Source organism: Myotis yumanensis, unplaced genomic scaffold (assembly GCF_028538775.1).
Source record: "Myotis yumanensis isolate MYYU_CA2020_CCGP unplaced genomic scaffold, mMyoYum1.0.hap1 SCAF_8, whole genome shotgun sequence".
In the NCBI taxonomy this organism is placed as follows: domain Eukaryota; kingdom Metazoa; phylum Chordata; class Mammalia; order Chiroptera; family Vespertilionidae; genus Myotis; species Myotis yumanensis.
This window is the reverse complement of record NW_027223759.1, coordinates 27,651,620-27,676,614: the sequence shown is the minus strand read 5'-3', so window position 1 is coordinate 27,676,614 and position 24,995 is coordinate 27,651,620. Positions and strand designations below refer to the sequence as shown.

Here is a 24,995-nt window from a genome sequence, read left to right as displayed (position 1 = left end):
AGCCCCATTAGGGTAGGGACCTTTTTGGTGTTCAATTGCTGAATGAATGATTGAAGTTGATTACTATTTGCTGAATGAATGACATTGGATGACTTGACAAATTCACTGAGGATTCACACCCAGGTCTGTTTTCTTCCAAAGTTTATGATCTTTCTTTGGATAGGGATGTGCTTCTGCTTTTGATGAGTTGCACTTTGCCAGACTGCTTGTAGCTCCTTGTTTAACCTTTTAAAAAGGTTAAATTTAATGTTAATTAATTTAGAAATTAATCTTGTTTTACTTCCCCTCCCCACTTAGTCATTCCTCTTCTTGTAAGAACTTTCTCTTTTCAACACCTCTAGAATAGTTGACCCCTTGGTTCTTTTAGAGTCTCAGTCATTATCAACACATGTCAGTTCTTGCTATTACATCTCAAGATTCTTTCCTGAGCTCATGGCCCTGCCTTAGTGCCTGCACGTATCAACTGTGGATTGCAGGAGCCTCCCTTGCAAGTTCTCTCCTGTGAAATCCATTATCTATGTTATAGTCAGAGTTCCACTAAAACTGCACATTGTATCAGGAAGGTTAGATTACTTTGGGGGCAGTTGCGAACAATCCCTAAGCATCAATCTTATAGTAACAAGAACATTTTTTCTCCATTTATGCGACATGCTCATCACAGGGAAAGGTGAAGAGCTCTGCTTATCATGGCCTCTCAGGAACTTCCTGGAAAATCTCACTCAATGTGCCCTTCTCTGATCACCTCAGAAGGGGAAGAGAATGTGCCAAATCAAAAACTGCTCTAAAAGCTTTCATGTGGATGTGACACATACTACTTCCCTTCACATTTCATTGGCCAAAGTGGTTACGTGACCGTGCTTCATTTTGCAAATGGCAAGGAAATGAAATCTACCACATTCCTGGAAAGAGCTGGAAATATTTGGTGATCATTACTAATGCCCATCACATACATCATGTCACTTGCTTATTTTAAAGCTTGCAGAGTTCTTCTTTGCCTTTATAGCTATTTTTTACACTTTCTAGAATAGAGTGGTCCAAAATCAACTTCTAAAAGCTCTCCTGTTTCGCCCTATACTTCTTAGGTTCACTGTAAACTTTATTACTTCATGCCTTTGTACTTGCTGTTCCCTCCACTTCAGGGACCTCCCCTGTAGTCTGTATGGAGTAATTAACCTGTGTTTTCAGATGTAAGTCAAAGATCACAGGTCCTGGTCTCTGGGAAGGCCTGTGTTCAAACCTTTATTATATAGCACAGAAACTGTCATGTATTTTACTTTTCTGGGTTACAAGGCCTTTGAGGGAAGAAACAGAGATTATTTTTTTAACATAACTGAGACCTTTAAAAAATAAATTTATTGAGTTATAATTTATGTGCAAAAACAAGCACCCATTTAAAGAGTTTTGTAGATGCATTGACTCTGTGAAGCCAATACCACAATCATGATGCAGATCTTCCTATCACTCCCAAAAGTTGCTGCCTGCCCCTTTGCAGTCATCCCTCTGTCCATCCCATTCCCAGGCAACCACTGATTTGTTTTCGTCTCTGTAGAGTAGTAGGAATTTTCTAGAATTTATGTGAATGGAATCACATAGTATGTACTCTGTTGTGTTTAGCTTCTCTGACTCAGCAGAACAATATTTGTTCCTTTCTATTACTAAGTAGTATTCCATTGTATGGCTATCACTTTTAAAAAATCCATTTACCAATTGTTGCACATTTGAATCGTTTCCAGTTTGGGGCTACTGCAAATCAAGTTGCTATGAATATTTTTTGTTCATGGCTTTGTGTGGACATGTGTTTTTATTTCTCTTGAATAAATACCTAGGAGTAAAATGGCTGATCATATGTGAGATGTATGTTTCATTATAAAAGAGACAGTTTTTTGAAGCAGTTGTATCATTTACATTCTCACTAGCAATGTATGAGAGTTCCAGTTGCTCCATATATTTGTGGCGCGTTCTTTTGGTATTGTCAGTCTTTTAAATTTTAGCTATTCTAATACTGTACTTATGCAGTGCTATGTCAATGTGCTTTTCACTTCTTTGATAACTAATGATGTTGAGAATCTTTTCATGTAATTATTAATCATTTATAGAACTTTTGTGAGGTGAATATTCAAATAAAAATGATTGTTTCTATCCTACTGTTGAGTTATAGTAACTATGCATTCTGGATACAAGACCCATGCCAGATTTATTTATTATGAATATTTTCTCCCATTCTGTCGTTTGTCATTTCCTTATTGGTGTCTTTTGAAAAGCAAATGTGTTTATTTTGATGGAATTCATCTAATTTATAAACTTTTTTATTTTATAAGGTTTGTGCTTTTCTTGTTTTCTGAGAAAATGTCATCTAAGCTAACGTGGCAAATATTGCTCCTGTTTTCTTCTTTTGAAGTGTTTTTAAGTTCAGGTCAGTGATCCATTTGGAGTTAATTTGGAGGTGTTGATGACAGGTTCCTTTTCTATATGGATATATAGTTGTTTGTGCATCATTTGTTGAAAAGACTTTCTGTCTCCATTACATTTCTTTGGCACCTTCATGCAAAATCATAAGTTTGGTGTTTTTTGCTCCATTGATAACACATTTCTCTTCTTTCATCAGTACCACATTGTCTTTATTACTAAAGCTTTATAGCAAGTCTTGAAATCAGGTAGTTTAAGTTTTCCAGCTTTGTTGCTCTTTTAAAAAAAATAGCTTAGGCTACCCTAGGTCTTTTGAATTTATATAGGTATGAGTTTGGTTTGCTAATATTGTGTTAAGAAGAGTTGTGTCTATTTTCTTTAACATTTGACTTTCCTATATCCTAGTTGTAAATGGTGCCTTTAAGATATCTAGCTGGCCCTAGCTGGTTTGGCTCAGTGGATAGAGAATCAGACGGCGAACTGAAAGGTCCCAGGTTCGATTCTGGTCAAGGAGGGCACATGCCCGGGTTGTGGGCTTGATCCCCAGTGGGGGACTTGCAGGAGGCAGCCGATCCATGATTCTCTCTCATCATGGATGTTTCTATCTCTCTCTCCCTCTTCCTTCCTCTCTGGAATCAATAAAAAATATATTTAAAAATATATATCTAGCTGTCCTAGAGGAGTTTCTAGGTACCAAACATATAGAACTTCACATGAGAACTCAAATTTTCTGTGATTCACAGGAAACAGAACGTCTTTGGATCATAGTGTACCATTGCATTTATAATAGATTCTTAATGCTATTACTATATTGAAGGCTAACTCTGTGCTTCTCTAGACATTACATCCTTGGAACTCACTCATGAGTTTCCATGAATTTTGAAACTGTGTAGTGTAGTGGTTAAGAAAGAAACTTTGGAGATTGGATTCTGGAAATTTCACTTATTGACTATGTAACTTATTTACAGGAAAAAAAAGTAATTATATCACTTACCTCAGGGTTATTTGCAAGATTACAGATCTGTGTTAAGCCCTTAGCACAATGCTTAGCACATAGGTAGTCCTCTGAAAATGCTGCTCATCATAATTTTTTTTAAATATATTTTATTGATTTTTTACAGAGAGGAAGGGAGAGGGATAGAGAGTTAGAAACATCGATGAAAGAGGAACATCGATCAGCTGCCTCTTGCACACCCCCTACTGGGGATGTGCCCGCAACTCAACTCAGGTATATGCCCTTGACCGGAATCGAACCCGGGACCTTTCAGTCCGCAGGCCAACGCTCTATCCACTGAGCCAAACCGGTTTCGGCCATCATAATTTCTTATGGTGGGATGAGGATGATGATGATGATTAGGTTGATGGTGGGAAAGAAGAAGATAGGGGGAGAAGCATCAGCAACAACAATGGTGACAGCAGAAAGAGCCAGCTTTCTGGTTTGTTAAATCAAATAGCAACCTTTTCCTAGTGTCCTCTCAGTCAGCTTAGGTTAATTCTGATTCTCGTTAGCATTGTTCTTCTCATATCTTCTTCTGAACTAACGGATGATTCATACCTCTCACTAATTTCTCTCTCCTGGTGTTTAAAACTGACTGTTACAGTTTAGTCTTCCTTTCTATTTCTCTTCCTTTCTTTCCATACCAAGTCTTGTCCCTTCCTGAGCTCTGCCTAGCAGTGGTTCTCAACCTTCCTAATGCTGTGACCCTTTAATACAGTTCCTCATGTTGTGGTGACCCCCAACCATAAAATTATTTTTGTTGCTACTTCATAACTGTAATTTTGCTACTGTTATGAATCCTAATGTAAATATCTGATATGCAGGATGTACTTTCATTGTTCGCGACCCACAGGTTGAGAACTGCTGGCTAGGGGTTGCCCTAATTCCCAACTTTTTATTCCTTCTAAAATTTATTGGGAGGTCTTTTTTACTCTACAATGAATTAGGAAGGAGGAAATAAACATTTGTTGAGCTGCCCCCACAGAGCAAGCACTATGCTAGCCAATAGAATTAGCTTCATGCAATTCTCTCAGGTTATTAGTTTTACATACTGAGAAATCAAGAGCTCAGAGGAGTTCCGAATTTGCTCAAGGTTGCACTGCTAAGTGATCAAAATCTTAACATAAATATCTTTAACTCTAGAGCTCTGCTCTCATCCCTAACCATGAGGGCACAAGGCACCAGGAGAGGAAGGCAGCCAGTCTCTCAGGACGAGGGAAGAAGTCATCTAAGGCAAAGAAAGCTAACCTCACATTGTGGTTGTAGGATGGAGGATGGGCCTTGTCTGGTGGGATCACAGGGTATAACTGCTAGAGCTCACCCCAAAGGCAGTTCCTGGAGGTCTGAAAGATCCAGAGACTTCAGATAGAGTCACTCTAGCCCTGCCCAGGAAAATCACAGACCAAGAGAAACCTGGGGATTAGTGTTTTTGGCAACAGACATGCAGCATTCTGAGTCAAAATGTCATTCTTGAGTTGGAAATGAAGGGCCCATCCGGTTTTGAAAATTAGTTGTATGTTTTTAGAGCATTTATCATTTCCATGTCTTTCCCATGTGGTAACATTATTATGATGTCAAATTTTCTGTTGATATTGGGAGGAGATAGCAAAGGACAATATGATAAGAAAAGCCACTATTGGAAGAGTGGTGGATGAGTTAAGATATGGTCCAGTTGGCCTTAGACTAGCAAACTCAACTCCAAGGTCAACTGAGAACCCTGCAGCACTATTAACAATTCAACCGAACCAGGGGGGAAGGAGAAGTGGGGGTTGGTTTGGCCATAATCCAGCAACATTCTAATCAAGTTGAAACTCAGAGTCATTCTCAAGAATTTACTTGAGTAGTTCTCAAGTTTATCCCTGTTGCTTCTTAGAGAATATGAAGGTCCAGTCACATTCCAGTAGTTCATGGACCACACAGATTCATGACCTACTTTAAAAACCTTGTGATGTTTGATGAGATTGACTGTTTTTACTAAAAAGCTCAAACTAAGCTGAAGTCTTTGAAAGACTGCAGATAGAGTCAACCAGAAGGTATGGGATTTTAGAAAGAGCAAAACCAAGCAACCCGCTTGTATGTTGGGAGAAGGTTAGTTGATCTCTCTCTCTTTTTTAAATCTTCACTGAGAATATATTTTTATTGATTTTTAGAGAGAAAGTGAAGGAGAAAGAGAAGGAAAGACATTGATCAGTTGCCTCCCTTACATGCCCTGTTCAGGGATTGAACCTACAGCCTAGATATATGCCCTGACTAGGAATCGAACCCACAACTGTTTTGGTGTATGGGACCACACTTAAAACAACTGAGCAACCCAGCCAGAGCCAGATTATTTCTTCTTCTTTTTTTTTAATATATATTTTTATTGATTTCAGAGAGGAAGGGAGAGGGAGAAAGAGGTAGAAACATCAATGATGAGAGAGAATCATGGATCGGCTGCCTCCTGCACATCCCCTACTGGGGATCGAGCCTGCAACCCAAGCATGTGCCCTTGACTGGAATTGAACCTGGGACCCTTCAGTCTGCAGGCTGACGCTCTATCCACTGAGCCAAACCAGCCAGGGCCAGATGATTTCTTAAAAAGGAATGGTAAACCTTGAAAGATGTTGGCCTCTAAGGTAGACAGGGCATGCCATTCTTTATCTGGGAGCATTTTTTCTAGCCTTTCAAGCCCTTTGCTTTTTTTTTTTTTTTTTTTTTCAAAATCTTAGCCTTTAGGAATTTTTCTATTTTGGAAAGATAAAGGTATATACAAGTAGGTGTTCAAACCATTTAAAAAATTTAGCCTTAGAGAGTCTTCAGATAGTTCAGTGTCAGAAGGTTAAAAGAAAAGAACATGTAGTCACTGAGTTAAGAGGAAGTTATTTCTCTGAAAGAACAAGAACATTATTATTAAAAAGAATGCAGATTTAATGCTCCTTGAAAAAAGAGAAGACATTATACTTCTGCTACCTTTTTAGCAAAAGATTCTGCTGCTCAGTCTCCTGTTTATCTGGTCCTCCAATCTTGGCCATTGCCCACCCCAACTCCCCAGTCAATGAGAACCCCAGCAGAGTGTACTTTTTTTCAAGATTGGGTTGCAGAGAAAACACATTCCCCATGGTAGAGATTGTGATTTGGAATATCTCAGATCTTGTTCCCAGACTTAGCATTTGGAAGATATTCTCAGTGGAGTTAGAATCCAAAATTTTCATAAGAAAAGAAATGACCTGCTCTTGCCAGTTTGGTTCAGTGGATAGGGTGTCGCCCTGTGGACTGAAGGATCCCAGGTTCGATTCTGGTCAAGGGCACATGCCCTTGTTGCAGGCTCGATCTCCAGTAAGGGGAGGGAGAGGGGGAGGGGAAGAAGAGAGGGGCGGGCAGGAGGCAGCCGATATCAATGATTCTCTCTCATCATTGATGTTTCTATCTCTCTCTCTCCGTCTCCCTTCCTCTCTGAAATCAATAAAAATATATTTTTAAAAAAGAAAAGAAATGACCTCAGGGAGCTGGAAGAAGAGAACAGTGCTATTTACTGAATATACCTGCTGGAAACCACTGATGTAAATACACCCTGGGAAAGCACCTGTGGACCTCACTTGGGCTGGTGAGCAAGGAGGATGTCAAAGACTCAGGTCACCTAAGTTCACCTTCCCTCTGTTGGGGGTTTCCAGATGAGCTCCCTGATGTGTCACGGCCTTTGACCAAGTTGCCCAGGTCAGTTTGCTCAAGTAACAGGCACTGACTCTAAGACTGCACCAAGAATAGCTCTTGGGAATGAGCTAGTCTTCAATCCTCTCATGAAACCCTCTATCTTTTTGCATTTTCTTCTCTTGAAAAGAGATGTTTATGATTCCTCTTCATATCTGGTTTTTTCTAACTTAAGGCTTGTACTTTGCCTTGACCTGTCCCCATTTTCTAATGCCCTTCTCAACCTCAGGGCATTTCTCCCTCATCCTCACTTCTACTCTCATTTTCATAATTTCAGCTTTCCAAGAGGACTGATCCAGATTATCTTTCGGCACCATCCTCCGGCCCAGAGCCAGAGTTCAATGTCACTGAGCCAAACCTTGGGTTGGGTCAGATGGTTATCCCCGTGTCAATGTGGCTGGGGAGACAGCACCAGGTGATGAAAACCTGGTCACACCCCACCTAGCCGGGCTGACAGGGCTGGGATGAATCAGTCTGTGGAGAACACCTCTGCCTTGGGAATAAAAGTGGGCAAAGTAAATCATGTTCTCTGAAAGGCACACAACTTTTGCAGAAGTTTCCTAGATAGGCAATTCTCCAAAGCTATCATTTGCATATGTGTTCATGGCATAGCACTTTGGATTGTTTGGAGATTTTGTTTTTTTGTAGTAGTGATAGACTCCACTGGAAACACAGTGTCGCCGAAACCGGTTTGGCTCAGTGGATAGAGCGTCGGCCTGTGGACTGAAAGGTCCCGGGTTCGATTCCGGTCAAGGGCATGTACCTGGGTTGCGGGCACATCCCCAGTAGGAGATGTGCAGGAGGCAGCTGGTCGATGTTTCTCTCTCATCGATGTTTCTAACTCTCTGTATCTCTCCCTTCTTCTCTGTAAAAAATCAATAAAATATATTTTTAAAAAAAAAAAAAAAAAAAAAAAGAAACACAGTGTCAAGCGATAACAGACATTTTTTTGTGAGATGCAGGGGTTCTCAACCTTCCTAATGCCGAGACCCTTAAATACAGTTCCTCATGTTGTGGTGACCCCCAATTTCATTGTTACAAATGGAACATAATTAAAGCATAGTGATTAATCACAAAAAAATATGTAATTATATATGTGTTTTCCGATGGTTTTAGGTGACCCCTGTGAAAGGGTCGTTCGACCCTTAAAGGGGTCGCGACCCACAGGTTGAGAACCACTGGGAGGGATGCTGTTCTGAGTGATGGGGTATTTTTGTTTGATGGAATTGTTAATGTAAAAACATTCAAACCTGTAAAGAATTTTTGCAAGTTTATTTGAGCCAAACTGTCGCCAATTGCTGGGAAGCAGAATCTCACTGTATTGGGATAATGCTCCAGAGAATGGCAGTTTTTCATCTTGTTTTATACATTTCAATCAAAGGAGGAGATGTAAATGGGTTACATGAAATCCATTGGTGATATATTAGAAAGGCAGGAGAAAGCAAAGTGAGGAAACCTCTGGGATTAGATAAAAAGTAAAATGATAAACACTTCTTTTTACTTAGGTGGGTACAGGATAGTTAACAGTCAACAATTAACATGATGACAGTAGTAATAAAGGAATTTATGGTCTCAGTCTTGGTGCCAGGAACTTGTGGTTGTACCCTGAGGGGTCCAGAAAAAGGGAAGTTGCAAGTTAACCCTGACATTTCACTGATATGTTTGTTATGGTAGATGCAAAAAGACAATAGGCTCAGTTAAGGTAAAGATTGACCTTTGTCAGGGAAGATACTGGCCTAGGACATGACTCTCTACTATAAACTGCTTTTAGTTCAAGTTTTAATTTCAGACCATCCTTTGTGGATACTTTAGGTCTTTGAGTTTGCAAAATTGTCATGCAGGCCTTCCCTTTTTTTCGTCCTCAGAATAAAAAAAGCTTGGTTGAGATAACAGTGTTTATGCTCTTAACACAAGCGGTTGCAACAAATAAAATCCTCATAGATTGTTGTGGATTAAGTGTGACAGCCTTTTGTGAACTGTAGAGTGTAGTGCACAGTGCTGTTCACAGTGTCCAGCTGACAGAGGATGGGGCTGTGTTTAGCTATTGCTGCAGCTTAGGCAGAACAGTCATAAAGTCTGGCTTGATTTAGGCTAGACAGACTGTGGGATAGTCATCTGAAGCTCACTCCAGGTGAACCAGTGAACCAGAGGTCTTTGGCAGCTCATTCAGAGCAAAAACCTTCGAACTGACTACATGGACTTTGGGGGACAAAAAGATTCTTAAGATTTCAGGCAGCTTGAAAAATTAAATAAAGGAATCAATTTCTAGATTCTCAACTGCTATAATACATTCTTTCTTAGAATTGTTCTATCTGAAAATGGCCCAGGTTCTCAGCTCCCCTTTCACACTAGTCCTTCTATTTTTTAAAAGAAAGACATATCCTTACCCCATTCCCTTGCCCCATCCATCCCCAACCTGCTTTTCCCCAGAGTATAAGGACTGTTTATGTGCAGTGTAAATGCCAGTGTTGAGAATGGAAAGAGTTCTACCTCCTGGGCTCCACGTCCTCCGGACCAGGTGGTTCCCAACTTTTGTAGTCATCACAATGGAAGGAAGGCTTTTCAGCTGAAATATTACTCAAAATAATCTGGATGATAAAGTCTGTATTGCTTTTGGCATACAATTTAATGACATTTGTATAACTGATGCCTTTTATTCACAACTTCTTATTTTCTGTGAATACGTTTTATTAGAATTTATCGCTTTAAAAATTAAAACAGAAGTAGGATTGTTGTTGAACCTGTCTTATTCCAGTAAGAAGTATTATTAATTTAGGGCTAAATGGAGATACAAAAAAGCCCCATTCATTCATTACCAACTATAATTTCAATAAAATTTTACTTTTAATGTTTAATAATTGTCTATCAAATTTAAATTTATTTGATGAATGACATACTACTAATCACCATAATGATAAGCCAATCCAGGAGAAATACATTTTTTTTAAGACTTAGAGATTTGCAATCATTGAATATAAAAAATATTCCATTTATGTAATTTTTTGTTGCAGAGAAGTATGATAGGGTGATCAATATGGTTTTCAAGTATAAAATTATATTGCACTAGGGTGTATGTGGGGAAAGAGAATATAAATATGAATTCAAGAAGAAAATGAATATAAAATTTCTGTTGTTAAAGAACTTGTACACATATATTTTAAACTGATGGCGGTGAAAATTGATTGCCACGGCCTTATAACTTCTTGGCCACACCTGAAATAATTCTGCAACAGTTTTATTTTATAGGTCATCATTTACAGTGTTCCAAATTATACTCTTTGGAACTATTTAAAAAGAAGATGAAAGTTTTTAGATATGAACTTGAAGAAAAAAAAAGAAGAGGTAGTGTGCATAGGTTTTTCAAAATTCTTATGGGAGTATGAGAACAAAAAAGTGTGAAGGCTGCCATGCCGGGGGTCATGTGGGAGAAGGGATACGTATTACAGTCAGTTCTGCTGTTTATTAGCTCTGTTACTTTGCACAGATTACTTGCGTTTACCCAGTTTGTTTCTTCTGTACAATGTAAATAATACTTTTCTTACTAAACTTGACGAAAAGGAAGTGACTTGATGTGAACAACACTTAGCAAAGAATCCTACATATGGTCAGTAAATGCTTATTTCTCTTCATTTCCCCCAAAGCTGTTATGGTTCCTCTCCATCTCCTTCACTCTCCCTTCCTCCGCTCCCTCACCTGTATTCAGAGTTAGCCTCATCTTACTTTTCCTATTTAATATATTTGTTTCACGTTCTGAAGTTCCCAAAATCTCTTCCCCAAGTTTATTCATCCAACAAATACATCCTGGAGCACTTACTGTATTCCAGGCATTATTATGGCACTGGGGATAAATCCGTGAATAAAAACAGATGAAATCCCCTCACCACTGTTGAGTGTATCCATGGGTTATGCATGTATGCATATAATTTATTTGGTTAATCTCTTCCCATCCACCCTACCCCTCTCACCTCTGAGATCTGTCAGCCTGTTCCATGTATCCATGCCTCTGGACCTATTAGTGTGTTCAAGGCCTGGGAGCGGGGAGAGAGAGGAAAAAGGGGGACATCTGTAAAAATGTCAACAATAAAAAATAAACTTGAAATCAAAGATGAAATCCCTGTGGTCATAGAGCATATACAATAACTAAGTGCATGGTGATGAGAATGCGTTGGGTACTCCCCATATAGCTGTGTCTGTTCGTTGTTATCAGTGTCCTTCTATTTTATTTTATTTTTTAAAATATATTTTATTGATTTTTTTACAGAGAGGAAGGGAGAGGGATAGAGAGTTAGAAACATTGATGAGAGAGAAACATCGACCAGCTGCCTCCTACACACCTCCTACTGGGAATGTGCCCGGAACCAAGGTACATGCTCTTGACTGGAATCTAACCTGGGACCTTTCAGTCTGCAGGCCGATGCTCTATCCACTGAGCCACAGTGTCCTTTTACAATGGGCAGTCCCACTAATGGGGAGACCAGTTAGGTTTTCTGCAGATTGTCCCATCCGTCCATCCATCCATCCATCTATCCATCCATCCATTTGTCCAGCCATCCATTTGTCCAGCCATCCAGCAATTCAATTAAAACGTACAAAGAAACTCCTAGGTATCAGGATCATGATCCATGGTAAGGCATTCTTACTCTGAAAGGTGATGATAGCAATACTCTATTTTAATAAAATCCCCTTTTGTACCCCCTTTATCACAATTATGCATAGAGAATAATTGCATCATGTATCTCTTTTGAGGTAAAAATGCAAATATCTCTGATTTTCTTTAATTTCTGCTTGTGCTTTCTATTTATTCAAAACTAGAGGCCCAATGCACGAAATTCGTGCAAGGGGCTTGGCCCTCATAGCCCCAGTTTCGTCTGGAAGATCGTCTGGAAGGACGTCCGGTCTAATTAGCATATTATGCATTTATTATTATAGATATCAAATACATTTTAAATGATTCAAACCAATTCATGTATTTCTTCCAAAACAATAATTTGTTTTCTTGAGACTGACTTCTAGAATGCAACTAAAAAAGCCTTTATTTAAAAGGATGGATTTAGGGATGGGAAAAGATCTGGGCACTCAAAGAGATTCTGTTTCTATTGATTTTGAAACTGTATTATGGAATGTTGTTCTACCACTTACTTAGAAAACTTACTTAGAAAACTAGTCTCTCATAAATACATCATTGAGTTAGTTTATCCAGATTTTACCCAGAAATTTAAAAATAGTGTAATATTCAACACTCCTAGTTTTCTTCTCTCTACCCAATTCTGGTATTCAGTGAAGCCAGTTTTTAAGATGAGACATTTCAATTCTTTGAGCCAAAAAAAATCTTTTATCAAAGTCATAAGTTCTTTGAGTCAAAATAGTCTTTCTTATTTTATTGAGATAAAGTTCACAAAATAAAATTCATCTTTTTGACTCCTTTAAAGTTTATAATTCAGTGGTTTTTAGTATATTCAGAATGTTGTGCAACCATCACCACTATCTAATTCCAGAACATTTCCATCACCCCAAAAGAAACCCTGTACCTCCCAATTCTCTTTGCCAACCTCTAGTAATTACTAATCGATTTTCTGTCTCTATGGATTTGCCTGTTTTGTATATTTCACCTACATGGAATCATATAGTGTGTGACTCCTTTCACTTAGCATAGTGTTTTCAAGGTTCATCCATGCTGTAGCATGTATCAGTCTTTCATTTTATTTTATGGCCAAAGGCAATGTATGGATACAGTGGTTCTCAACCTTCTGGCCCTTTAAATACAGTTCCTCCTGTTGTGACCCAACCATAAAATTATTTTCATTGCTACTTCATAACTGTAATGTTGCTACTGTTATGAATCATAACGTAAATATCTGATAGGCAGGATGGTCTTAGGCGACCCCTGTGAAAGGGTCCTTCGACCGCCAAAGGGGTCGCAACCCACAGGTTGAGAACCACTGAAGCACATTTTGCTTATCCAGTCATCAGTTGATGGACATTTGGCTTGTTTCTGCTTTCGGGCTATTATGAATAATTCTGCTATGAATATTCATGTGCAAGTTTTTGTGTGAACATATATTGCCAATTCTCTTGGTTTTATACCTAGAAATGGAATAGCTGGGTCGGATGGTAACTCTTATGTTTAACTTTTTGAGGAACTATCAAAACATTTCCACATTAGTTGTATCATTTTACATAAAAATATTTGACATATATTTTCTGTATGTGTGCAAAATATGTTTTTCTATACTAGAGGGTTCCTTTCCTACTTTCAAACAGTAAAAATAGCACTCAAGTGAATTTAATTCGGATTTTCAAGAAAAACAATTAAATAGAAGAAAATTCCACTTAGAGAAATGAAGCAATACTTTTTATGCAAGCATTTTATGTATATATGTGTATACAGATACATCTTTTTACTTCTCAAAAATATATTTGCCATATAAAGAATTTGAGAGTATTTTTATTTTTAAGAATAAAAATTGATATTTATTCAGTTTAGCTACCTACCACTAAGGAAAGATTACTTTGTTTTGTTTCAAAAAATATTTTCATCACTAACTATGAACAAGGAAAGTAATTATTTCAACCTTATAATCCATACTGTGTTTTAAGGTATATGTTTATATTTACCATGTACAGACTTTAAACCTCACTTATGAATGGAATCATCTGGAAGAGAAGACTAAGGACTCAGACTGGCTGTGCAGTAAGCCATGCACATGGAGTTAGTAAGATGCTCTTTCAGATGGCTCAAGCTCTTGGCCACAAAGCCCTGGTGAGTATCCTCAGTGCTTTTATTCAACAATAATGCTTCCTCAATGTTTTTTTTTTTAATTATTTTATTTATTTCAGAGAGGAAGGGAGAGGGAGAGAGAGATAGAAACATCATTGATGAGAGAGAAACATTGATCAGCTGCCTCCTGCACGCCACCGACTGGGGATCGAGCCCAAAACCCAGGCATGTGCCCTTAACCAGAATCGGACCTGGGACCCTTCAGTCCATAGGCCGACACTCTATCCACTGAACCTAACCAGCTAGGGCTCTATGTTGGTTTTATAGGTATGAATTATATGAATTCTTCATGTGTCAAAAAGTTAGTCATTCCAGAAATCTATGGGTTATGCCTGCCATTTTGCATCTCATTTTTATTATTAAACACAAATCCTTTCTATTCTCCCTGAATTGCACCCACATACTCTTACCGAATGGGAAGGTGCCCACTTAAAGGCTGCAGGTCTGGCTCTTACACACTGGGTTTGAAGAGCAAAAAGTCTCCTTTATGTCCAGAACAGCAGAGTCCCTATAACTAGCAGAGTTAGTTCAATGCATTTCATGAGTGTGGTAAACAGGATACATACCCTCGAAGAAGTCTACATCCTAATCCCATGACTATGTTTTGGTTTGTGGCAAGGGAGACTTACAGTCGCATGTAGAATTAAGATTGCTAATCATCTAACCTTTCCAGGGGGAGATTATCTTGGATTATCAGGGTGGATCCAGTATAATCTGAAGGGCCCTTCGAAGTAGGAGAAGGAGACAGGAGAGTGAGAGTCCAAGAAGGGATGTGGTAGAAGAGGAGGAGGTCAGAGGGATACAGCAAGAGAGAGACTTGACCTCCCCCTGCTGGCGTTGAAGATGGAAGCAAGCACGAGCCAAGGAATGTGGGCAGCCTCTAGAATCCAGACAAGGCAGGGAAACCGACTCTCCCTTGGCATCTCCAGAAGGAACACAGCCCTGCCAATGCCTTGATTTTCGCCGGTGAGACCCATTTCGGACTTCTGACCCCCAGACCATAAGATAATGAATGTGTGTTATGTGTTAAGCCTCTGACTTTGTGGTAATGTGTTATAGCAGCAGTAGGAAGCTAATATGATATTGTTACAAGTGACTAAAAGAGACTTTGGGAGTTAAGTCAGAGAAACATTAAATAATGAAAAATATGAAAAGTTTTCAAGCTGATGAACACGTATTTTGGGCAATGAAGGAGGAGAGGATGGTGGAAAGGAGCATGTACTTATCAGAAGTGCAATCAAGTCTTACTTGTTTGAAGAGGATATGGAGGAAACTGCAAAGTAATCTTAATTTTGAATGGTTTGTTAAAGAGCTCATTATTTTTAAACATATACTGCAGGAGGAGAGGAAGGAGAGAGTGATGGGACTCAAACCTGACCTGACCGCCTCCCCGCTCCACCATCCCCCCGAATTGGTACCAGTCTGTCTGTGACTTTTTGAGAACAATATTCAACATTTCTGAGTCCCTTTGCATTGGGTAAAATGTGGAAAAACATATCCTGGCTACCGTTTTAGGGAGACTTTATATATATCCTAGAGGCCCGGTGCACAAAAATTTGTGCACTCAGGGAGGGTCCCTCAGCCGGACCTGTGCCCTCTCGCAGTCTGGGACCCCTCGGGGGATGACCACTTGCTGGCTTAGGCTTGCTCCCCAGGGGATTGGTACTAAGCTGGCAGTCAGACATCCCTCTGGCAACCCAGGAGCCCTCAGGGGATGTCCACTTGCCAGCAGGGAGCAGGCCTACGCTACAGTCGGACATCCTTAGCACTGCTGAGGAGGCGGGAGAGGCTCCTACCACCACCGCTGGCAGCCATCAGCTTGGCTTGTGGCTGAGCAGAGCTCCCCCTGTGGGAGCGCACTGACAACCAAGGGGCAGCTCCTGCATTGAGTGTCTGTCCCCTGGTGGTCAGTGTGTGTCATAGTGACCAGTCATTCCCAGTTGTTCTTCTGCTAGGGTCAATTTGCATATTACCCTTTTATTATATAGGATAGAGGCCTGGTGCACGGGTGGGGGCCAGCTGGTTTGCCCTGAAGGGTGTCCCAGATCAGGGTGGGGGTCCCGCTGGGGTGCCTGGCCAGCCTGGGTGAGGTGCTGATGGCTGTTTGCAGGCTGGCCAAGCCCCCCAGTGGGGGCCCTCACCCCATGGAGGTTTGGCCCTCCTGGGTGAGGGACTTTTGGCTGTTTGCAGGCTGGCCACAGCACCCAGCCACCCAAGCTCCCAGTGGAGGCTGGCTGGAAGCAGGTATCTGGGATTTATTTATCTTCTATAATTGAAACTTCGTTGCCTTGAACGGAGGCCACAGCCGGCCAGGGCAGGCGGGAAGCTTGGCTTCCTCCATTGCCGGGGCAACCAAGCCTCCTGCTTGCTCCAGCTGCGTGGCTGCCAGCCGCCATCTTGGTTGGGTTAATTTGCATATAGTCACTCTGATTGGCTGGTGGGCATGGCTTGTGCGTAGCGGAGGTGCTATCAATTTGCATATTTCTCTTTTATTAGATTAGATGAAGGCCTGAACTTCTATAATATGTAACCTGTCCTCATTTACAAATGCCCAACGTGGTGCAGAGCCACTTAACAAACAATGGTTGTAAACACTTTAACTTGATTGAAACCAGTTTATTACTGTGTTTCATACCTCTTTCACTTTTTTATTCTCTTAATTCACTTAGTTGCTTCACTGAAATGCCAACCTTGCCTTTTTGGGGATTTTCATGAATTCAAATAGAAGGGTTGGGAGAAGGGGGACTTCAGTGTGAAAATCTGTAAGTGTGGCTAAACCAGCCTATGTTTCCTGTGGTCCAGCCAGGGCCTCCCCAAGGGGCATGGCTCTGTGGGTGTCTGTGGTGTTTACCAGCATCTCAGCACAGGATGAAAGAGCAGAGGGTGGAGAAGAAGGCTCACTTAGGATGCGAGGGTTTAGTGAGGAGATGACTATGCAGAACAAAGGACAGGCTGGCAGAGAACTCACGGCCCAGGCTGGGGCCTTTCTCCCACCCGTGGGGATGATGTGACTGGAAGTCCCAACTCCATCATAGCTGTTTCAAGGGCAAATATAGATGCTCTTGGACAAATATAAGACCAAAGCCAATGATTGTGAATGTTTAGTGGTCACCTTGGTCAGGCCCAGCTGCTCTGACAAACACCATAGACTGCATGGCAACAGGAATTTATTTTTCACAGGTCTGCAGGCTGCAAGTCCAAGATCAGGGTGTCAGCAAGGTGGATCTGGGGTGGGCTCTCTTCCATGTTGCAGACTGCTGACTTCTCCTTGTATCTTCACATGGTGGAAAGAGGGTGGGAGAGCTCTCTGGGACCCTTTTATTAGGACACTAATCCCATTCATGAGGACTCCATCCTCTTGACCGAATTCTATCCCTGAGGCCACATCTCATAATACTATCATATTGGGGTTAGGATTTCAACATATGTATTTGAGGGACACAAATATTCAGACCACACAGTGGTCCCTTTTGGTTCATCTCTCCTCTGTTAAAATTTGCTTATAATAATGAAGTTACTCTAATTAGATTTCTGCCTCAATAATAAGACCCTGAACTACCTAACTCTTCCCTAACTAGTCTATATTATTTCCACTGCCTTCCAAACTATCTCCCTGTCCAGCTAGGTTTCCTTCCCTCCTACCTCCTTCCAGCTGGCTTTCCTTAATGCCATTCGGCATGCACTGTCTTTGCACCATCCCTGAGCAAAGTCTCTCCTCTCTAGTTTTCATTCTGAGAGTCATTTTCCTTCACTCATCTATCCATCCAGGCCTCACCTTCAGTGTCTCCATGGTACCCAGCACAATGAGGACCTCACTAAGGGGTGTGAGTACTTCTGGACTGATTAATAAGGGAAAAGATCATGAAGACCACTAGAGAGAGGACAACGTTTATCTTGTCACCAATGACAATCAGCTGGTGTCAACAGTCTATTAAATATAAGAAGTTTTCTAGAATTAATTCCTTTATTTATTTACTTATTTATTGTGGTTTGCATGAAAAGGGACAGTTTAAATTCATCTGCATTTTTGCTTTTTTGTAGGTCACTTATACTTATTCTCTTCTCTATGCAACTTGTATATGGGGTAAGTACATTAATTAGCTCTGATGGCATGCTGAAATTCACTTTATTGAATGCATTTTCTTTGTTATATTTTTAAGCAAGTAGCTCCCTGGGATTCAGTTTTCTCATCTGTAAAATGAAGTGTTGGACTAGATGAACTCTAAAGTTTCTTTTATCTTTTACAGTCAAGACTGCTTAGCAAACTGCCTCCAAATGATATTGGAGATATTTTTATTTTATAATATAATCCTTTCTTAAAAACATTTTTTGGACAGGGCCAGGAAGCAGCTGGGCCACTTCATGATTAAATCAAGAAATATAAGATTAAATTTGAAATTTTAACTCTGGAGTAAGATAAGCCTAGAACATTCTGTAATAAGATCTAAGAATCTAAGTTACTAAAAACCAACTTCAGATGTTTTTGGGAAATTCAATGGGCTGCCTGTAACTCAGGTCGATCTTAAGACAGCTGGGCTGCATTAAATCACTCTAGTGAACACATTTCTATCTCATCTCTCCAGCTCGGATCCACCCAGTCCAATTCTGTGATGCAAGTTATCAAAGCAAATGAAATAGAAAGCTTCTTTCTGTTCTCTTCTTATCAGTCAGGAGTAGAAGGCATTTGTGTTCAGAAATGAGAACTCTTGGTTCTTGGCTGTGACAATGATTGATCTCTTAACCTAGCCAAGACTCAGTTTATCCTGATTGAAGTAAAGATGATAAGATTTATCCAGCTCAGTTCACATGCACTTGAGAGCATCACCTGAAATAATAAATGAAAACACACTGAAATATATGTGTGTGGATTTTTCTATTTATCTTATTTGATATTCCTGTTTATTTTTGTATTATATTCTTTTTATTATTATGATGAAGGTTTACAGAGTCCTAAATTTCACTTCCTTTGTTCCTTATGTTCCATATGAATGAATTTGGTTCCTGAACCGAAAATCGTCCTGCTCTGGATTTTCCCAGCAGCCTGTGTATGCAGAGGTTCTGGAGTTCACACAGGGAGTGGCTATGCTATAGTTGGGTTGTAAAGGTGGAGATATAAATTGCTGCAGTATCAATGGGAGGCAATTTAACTTTCAAGATTTTAAGTGCACGTACCTGTTGACACCGGAATTTATCTTTTTGGAATGTATCATACATATTTACATTGACTTGTGCATAAAGATAATGCACAACAATACTAGTTGCCGGATACTGTTCAGTAGCAAAAGAAGGGAGATAGTTACATTTCCATCAGTAAAGACTGATTACACAAGTTAGAATACTTTGTAGCCAAATGTATTATTTTGGCATGATTTTGAAGACATCTGATTAAGTGAAACAGCAAGGCACAGGAAAATATACCACACCAAAAAGTTGTGTGTGTATGCATGTGATAATCATGTGAATGTGCTTATAAATACCCAGACACCAATTTGAGGAGATCAATTACCTCTAGGTGAGAGAATGGGAGGCCAAGATGGAAGAGAAAATGTCTTTTCCCATTATACTCTTTTGCACTATTTGGTGTGTTTTTTTTTTTAAAATCATGTGCATATGTTATTTATTTTTCAAAAAAGAAAATAGAGGTACAAATATAGGGCAGATGACTAATCTATAAATTAATAACTTTATTTTCTTAAACTTTCTATGCAATAAATATTTATTTAAAAGTATCTATCATAAAATGGATCATGACTTTTCCTTTTTTCTCTTTGAAGAAGTTACATTGTTTTTAGAGAATGTCAGTATATTGCCAGTGAGTACAGTATATATTTTGAATGTTGACTTGTCTGAGATAGAGTCTTTATCTTCTTTTAATGGGTTCCTACAATCTGTTTTTTAAGATTCTTCCTCTATACATGCCTCCTCCTTTTCAAATGCTGTTTACTGGGCTGTGTCTAATGTAGAAGAACTTTGTAGAGACTAAAATCACCTCTTGCTTTTTTCTTTTATTGGTCCAAGTCAAAGCTTTACATACAACTATTTCTGTTTCTTTATTAGAATCTGCTGATCTATTTTAAATGGATTCTTCTCTGAATGTAACTTTGCTCCAAAATATCTCAGTGATGCTTGGCACAATGAAGTTAAAAAAAAAAAAACCAACACACATAAAGCAATACAACAACAAACTTGCCTTTATTATCAAGCCATTAAATCAACTGCCCCTCCTTTTTTCCTGGTTGTTTTGATATTTCACTGAACACATAGTAATGAACCCAACCTCAAATGAACCTAAGTGTTCAGACTAGTTGTTTTAATGCTTTCATGCTGTCCTGATCTGGCCCTGGGCATTTATTAATTTAATTTTCTTTTTTACCTTACCAAGGTTTTGAACTCTATGTTTCTACATCATAAATAACAGAGTTACTCAAAACTCAAGAGGCATCTATTTCTAAAACTTCAAATACATTTTTTAAACTTTAATTATCTAATTGCTTGGCTCTTGTCAAGGTTTAAATTCTTATATACTTTCAATGATCCATTAAGAGTTTTGTTTATAAGGATGTCTTTTCATTATTGCTTAATGTAAAGTTATTTTCTTTTGGATTGTTTCTGAGTATAATTTTCCTGAAAAAAAGTCTAAATTATGTGATTGAAAAGGAAAAAAAACATGCTAGATAGATTCCTTTCCCTCCCATATACATATATTTATATATGTGCATGTTCATATACATATCTATGTACCTACATATAAAACTTCTGATGGAAGTTTTATATATATATATATATATATATATATATATATATATCAGAACTATAAATATTGGTTTAACTGTTTTGTTTCCCCATTATACATTAATCTAAAGACTTAAGTTTACAGCCTTGAGTTTAAACCGATCTATCAGTTACAGAAATGTGTGGTTAATACACGCACACTGCAGTGAGCACTGGGCCTGGCTGGATCATGCTTTTCTGGCATTTGCATTAATGCCCTCAGCTCCTGGCACCTGGAGCTGCTTTAGGCACCACTCTCCCAATTGCAGCCTGAGCCAGTGACAAAGCCCAGAGCTCATCTTCACTGCACTGTCATTGAGGAATCCACCTATGGAAACAGCTCCTCTGGAAATACACTTTTTTTGTATTGAAGGGATGGATGACTCTGGATACAGATAATGAGGATTTGTGAGAGCAGGGGACTAATTTCCCCCAAATTAGTGCATGTGTGTGTTTGGGGGAGCATTTAAGTTTAGAAAATACACGAGTCTTTAAAGAGAGTGTTGAAGAAAAGTCAGGTAATGTGGGGAAAAGACCCAAATTATTTAAGTTCAGGAGCTTTCCGGTTGAGAGACACCTTGGAGGAACCATCTTGAAGCATCAGCAAATTGTAGGAAGAACAATTTGTCACCAGAATGTTGACATAAGAGGGACTCCATAAAGGAGACATGCCCTAGCTGATCTCAGAAGTAAAACAAGAGAGTCCTGAAAAAGAAAAGAAGTCAAACTTATACTTTGAATTAGACATCATTGTGTGCTTATATTTCCCCTAACTACACAGTTTACACTCTAAGATCATCCACAACTTAGTAAATGAATCTTAAACTGGAGAGAGAAATGCCGAATGTTCTGGTGAAAGCCAATTAGCTTCAAAAGAGCCTTTTAGAAACCCTAGCTGACATACTGTATCCTGGCCCACATAGACTTTTACTCTTGCTCACAAAGTCATCAATCCTCTTTTTTATCAAGGCACAAGGTAAAGTCTCTGCCTTTTTGCCTATCGCTATTAGTCTTTTATTTTCACAGACTCAGAGGTAAAGGTATACTCTGGACTCCTCATGAGTTAGACAAAGCAAGCATGCTTGTTGTAACGCGTGTATCACGTAGGTGACTAAGGAATGGGTTGCATGTACTGAATCAGATGTTTCACCTTCCAGAGCGGAAAGAAGTTCACTCCTTGTGGAGGGAGAGATTGCTCTGTCTGCCAGTGCTTTCCTGAAAAAGGGTCTCGGGTAAGTGATGTAAACACCACAAGGACACTGGGGCGGGGGGTGGGGGGGTGGGGGGGTGGGGGTGGGGAATGGGCAGGTACTAATTAAAGGGCATAAAGTTTCAGTGAAGCAAGTTTGAGTAAGCTCTAGAGATCTGCCGTATAGCATTCTGTGTATGCTTCCTTAAACATTTGTTGAGAGGGTTAAGCTAGTGGTAAGTGTTCTTACCACAATAAATGTTTTTAAGAAATCAACATGGACAGCATTCTGAATTTTGAGCCATTGGGAATATTTAACATTAAGTAGTCCTGGATTCTCAGCATATTCTGGTAGTCGGCAATGTTTGCATCTTTTATAATCAAAGTTCTGTACATTCTGATAAGCAATCCCAATTACATTAGACCATGCATCAGGCTTAGCACACAGTCTGGGCAGCAGTGTTTCACCCAGTGATTTGCCAGCTGCAGAAAGGGTCCCATTGTTAAAGGAGACATCCTGGGTGGCTCTCTTGATACTCATGTTGCATATCAGCATTTTAAAGGCTCTGAAAAGGGCTGCAGTTAGTTTTGTTTGTTTTTTTTAAAGCTTTTTTAACTTTGTTTAAACTAGTGTTTCCAGACATTGGACTATAAGACTCTTTTTTGAATAACACCTGTTGAAATCCTGTGGAATAGTGATCCATAATAAAAGGAATAGCGGCATTTCTCACATATTTCTCATGTGCCAAGCACTGACTTCTCACAACAACTCTCTTATAGTCTTGTATTGACCTTTTGGTGCAGAAGACCGAGGCACAGAGCCCTGCAGTGTCTTGCTCAAGTCCACCCAGAGTGGTGCTTTTGATTACTACCCTAGACTCTCTGGTCTTGAATGCACAAGAACCCTCTTGGGTATAGTGGATCTATAAAACTCTCCCTTATATAGTGGGCAGCTGGCAGCCCACTAAATCATTTGTGCTAGATAATTAAATCAAAAATTCTTTGGATTAAAAATACTTCCACAATCTTACAGGGAAGGAGTGTGTTTCAGAAGCTTTGGACAGTGTTTGAGGCAGAGCGATGATTCTGTTGAAACATGTCCAAGTCGATCCTATGGGGCTGTGCATGAAGCTCTGAAAGCATGATTCGGTAAAGATCAGTCGGTATTCGGTAAATATTTCAGATAGGGGCTGAAATATTACGGTCCTGAGAGAAGGGACCATATGTTTCTCCCACAGCATCTGTTTATCTTCACCTGGTAGGTGTGCAATGTGTATGGGGTTCCTTTGTTCATCAACTGCCTTATTGAGCTTGGGGCAAATCCCTTCTTTTAAGCTGTTTAGTGTCTTCTTCAGTACTTCAAAGATTTCAGTGATCAGAATTTATCATGAGCTTTTTCAAGCCACTTTATGATATAATTTTTAATTTTTCATTACAGTTGACATATAATACGATATCAGTTTCAGGTATACGACATAGTGGTTAGACATTTATGGAGTGATCTCCCCAATAAGTCTAGGATGCACCTGGCACCATACATAGTTTTTATAATATTATTGGCTGTATTCCCTATGCTGTACCTTACATCTGCCTGACTATTTTTATAATTGGCAATTTGTACTTCATGAAATAATTTAAAAACAAAAGGTGCAAACCTCCAGTTATAGCATAAGTCCTGGGGCTGTAATGTGCAGCGTGGCGACTGTAGTTATTAACACTGTTCTCTGCATTTGAAAATTGCTAAGGAAGTAGATCTTAAAGATTCTCATCACAAGAAAAAAATTGGTAGCTACATGCGGTGATGGCTATTACCTAGACTTATTGTGGTGATCATTTTGCAATATCTACAAATATCAAATCATTGTGTTGTATACCTGAAACCAATATCATATTGTATGTCAATTATAACTCAATTTTTTAAAAGTAGGGACACTAAAAACTAGCACTCTAAGAAATGCTTTAGCCTTTTCCATGTAAATACACACATTATTCAGGATAAGAAGGCTGGTTTTTGTGACGTTGTTAATATAAACATATTAAGATTGTATACATAAAAAAGAAAAGAAATCAGTGCATCTAAATTTGAAGACTCTTTGAGCTTGAGACCCTAGAAATATGGATTGATCAACTCTGTGGCAGGAAGGGGAAGGGGCACCACCCAACAGAGAGGACCAGCTGCTTGGATAAAGCCAGCTTGGTGTGGTCCTCCGATTTAAATGAGGCTGAGAGTTGTTTTATCAGGGACATTTGGCAACATTTAGAGACTTTTTTGGTTGACACAACTGGGTGGAAGAGGGTGCTACTGGTTCTAGTGGGTGGAAGCCAGGGATTCCGCTCAGCATCTTACCACACACAGGACAGTCCCCACACCAGACTTTCTGTCCCCAAATGCCAATAGTGCCAAGGTTGAGGGACCCTGCCCCAATCCTACAATATTTTGTAAGGCCACCATAATATTATTTCTGTCTGTCAATACAAGGAACAGAGTTTCCAAGAGTTTGAAGTACTTGCTTGTATAGGGAAGAAGCAGGGCACACACCTGGTGTCTGGCTTCCACCCAGCATTTCCCCCAGGATCAAGGAGAAGATGATTACACAAAGGTTCAGACGCCGGTTCTAGTCATACCTTGTGAGCTCAGGTGGACACTCAAGCTGCCCAAGCCTTGGTTTTTTCGTATTTACACCATGGCCCCTTTCTTCTCGGTTTCCTTGGGCTCTTCAACAGTCACAAGTAATTGCATATGTTGAGGGTGTACTGTGTGTCCTATAACACAGTCATCAGCCCATGGTTAGGAGGGCTCCTGGCTCAGGCTGCTGTCGGTGTCCCTGATTCTGGGTGGTCAGGGATTGCTGTGTGCGGAACACTGGTCAACCTCTGGCCTTCCTGAGACAGATGGTCCCATGAGAAAGCTGCAAGTTGCTGGGGAGTCTACCAGCTGGGAATCTGGGAGCGTGACTTGTGCATAACTGGAGGTGGTTTGGAAGGCGGGCTTCCCACGTCCTCAGCAGCCAGCCAACTAGCATACCATTTCTTGTGCCGTGTTTACAGCTCAAGGTGGGCTATGAAAATAGGAATATACCGAATTCTGGAGGTTTGAGCATCTGTTCGAGGCAGCACAGCCATTAGGAGCTTAGACAGGCATTCCTAAGAAAGACTATGTACTCCTT

At 39.8% G+C, this 24,995-nt stretch overlaps 1 protein-coding gene across 1 annotated transcript in view; it reads left to right on the top strand.

Annotated features, from left to right (window-relative positions):
- COL4A4 (collagen type IV alpha 4 chain) overlaps nt 1–24,995 on the top strand; it is a 114,832-nt gene that overhangs the window by 2,664 nt on the left and 87,173 nt on the right. The window contains exons 2-4 of the mRNA XM_070422272.1: nt 13,715–13,850; nt 17,910–17,952; nt 21,797–21,871. Coding sequence (XP_070278373.1) covers nt 13,789–13,850; nt 17,910–17,952; nt 21,797–21,871 — 180 coding nt within the window. The 5' untranslated portion in view covers nt 13,715–13,788. The remainder of the gene's footprint in view (nt 1–13,714; nt 13,851–17,909; nt 17,953–21,796; nt 21,872–24,995) is intronic.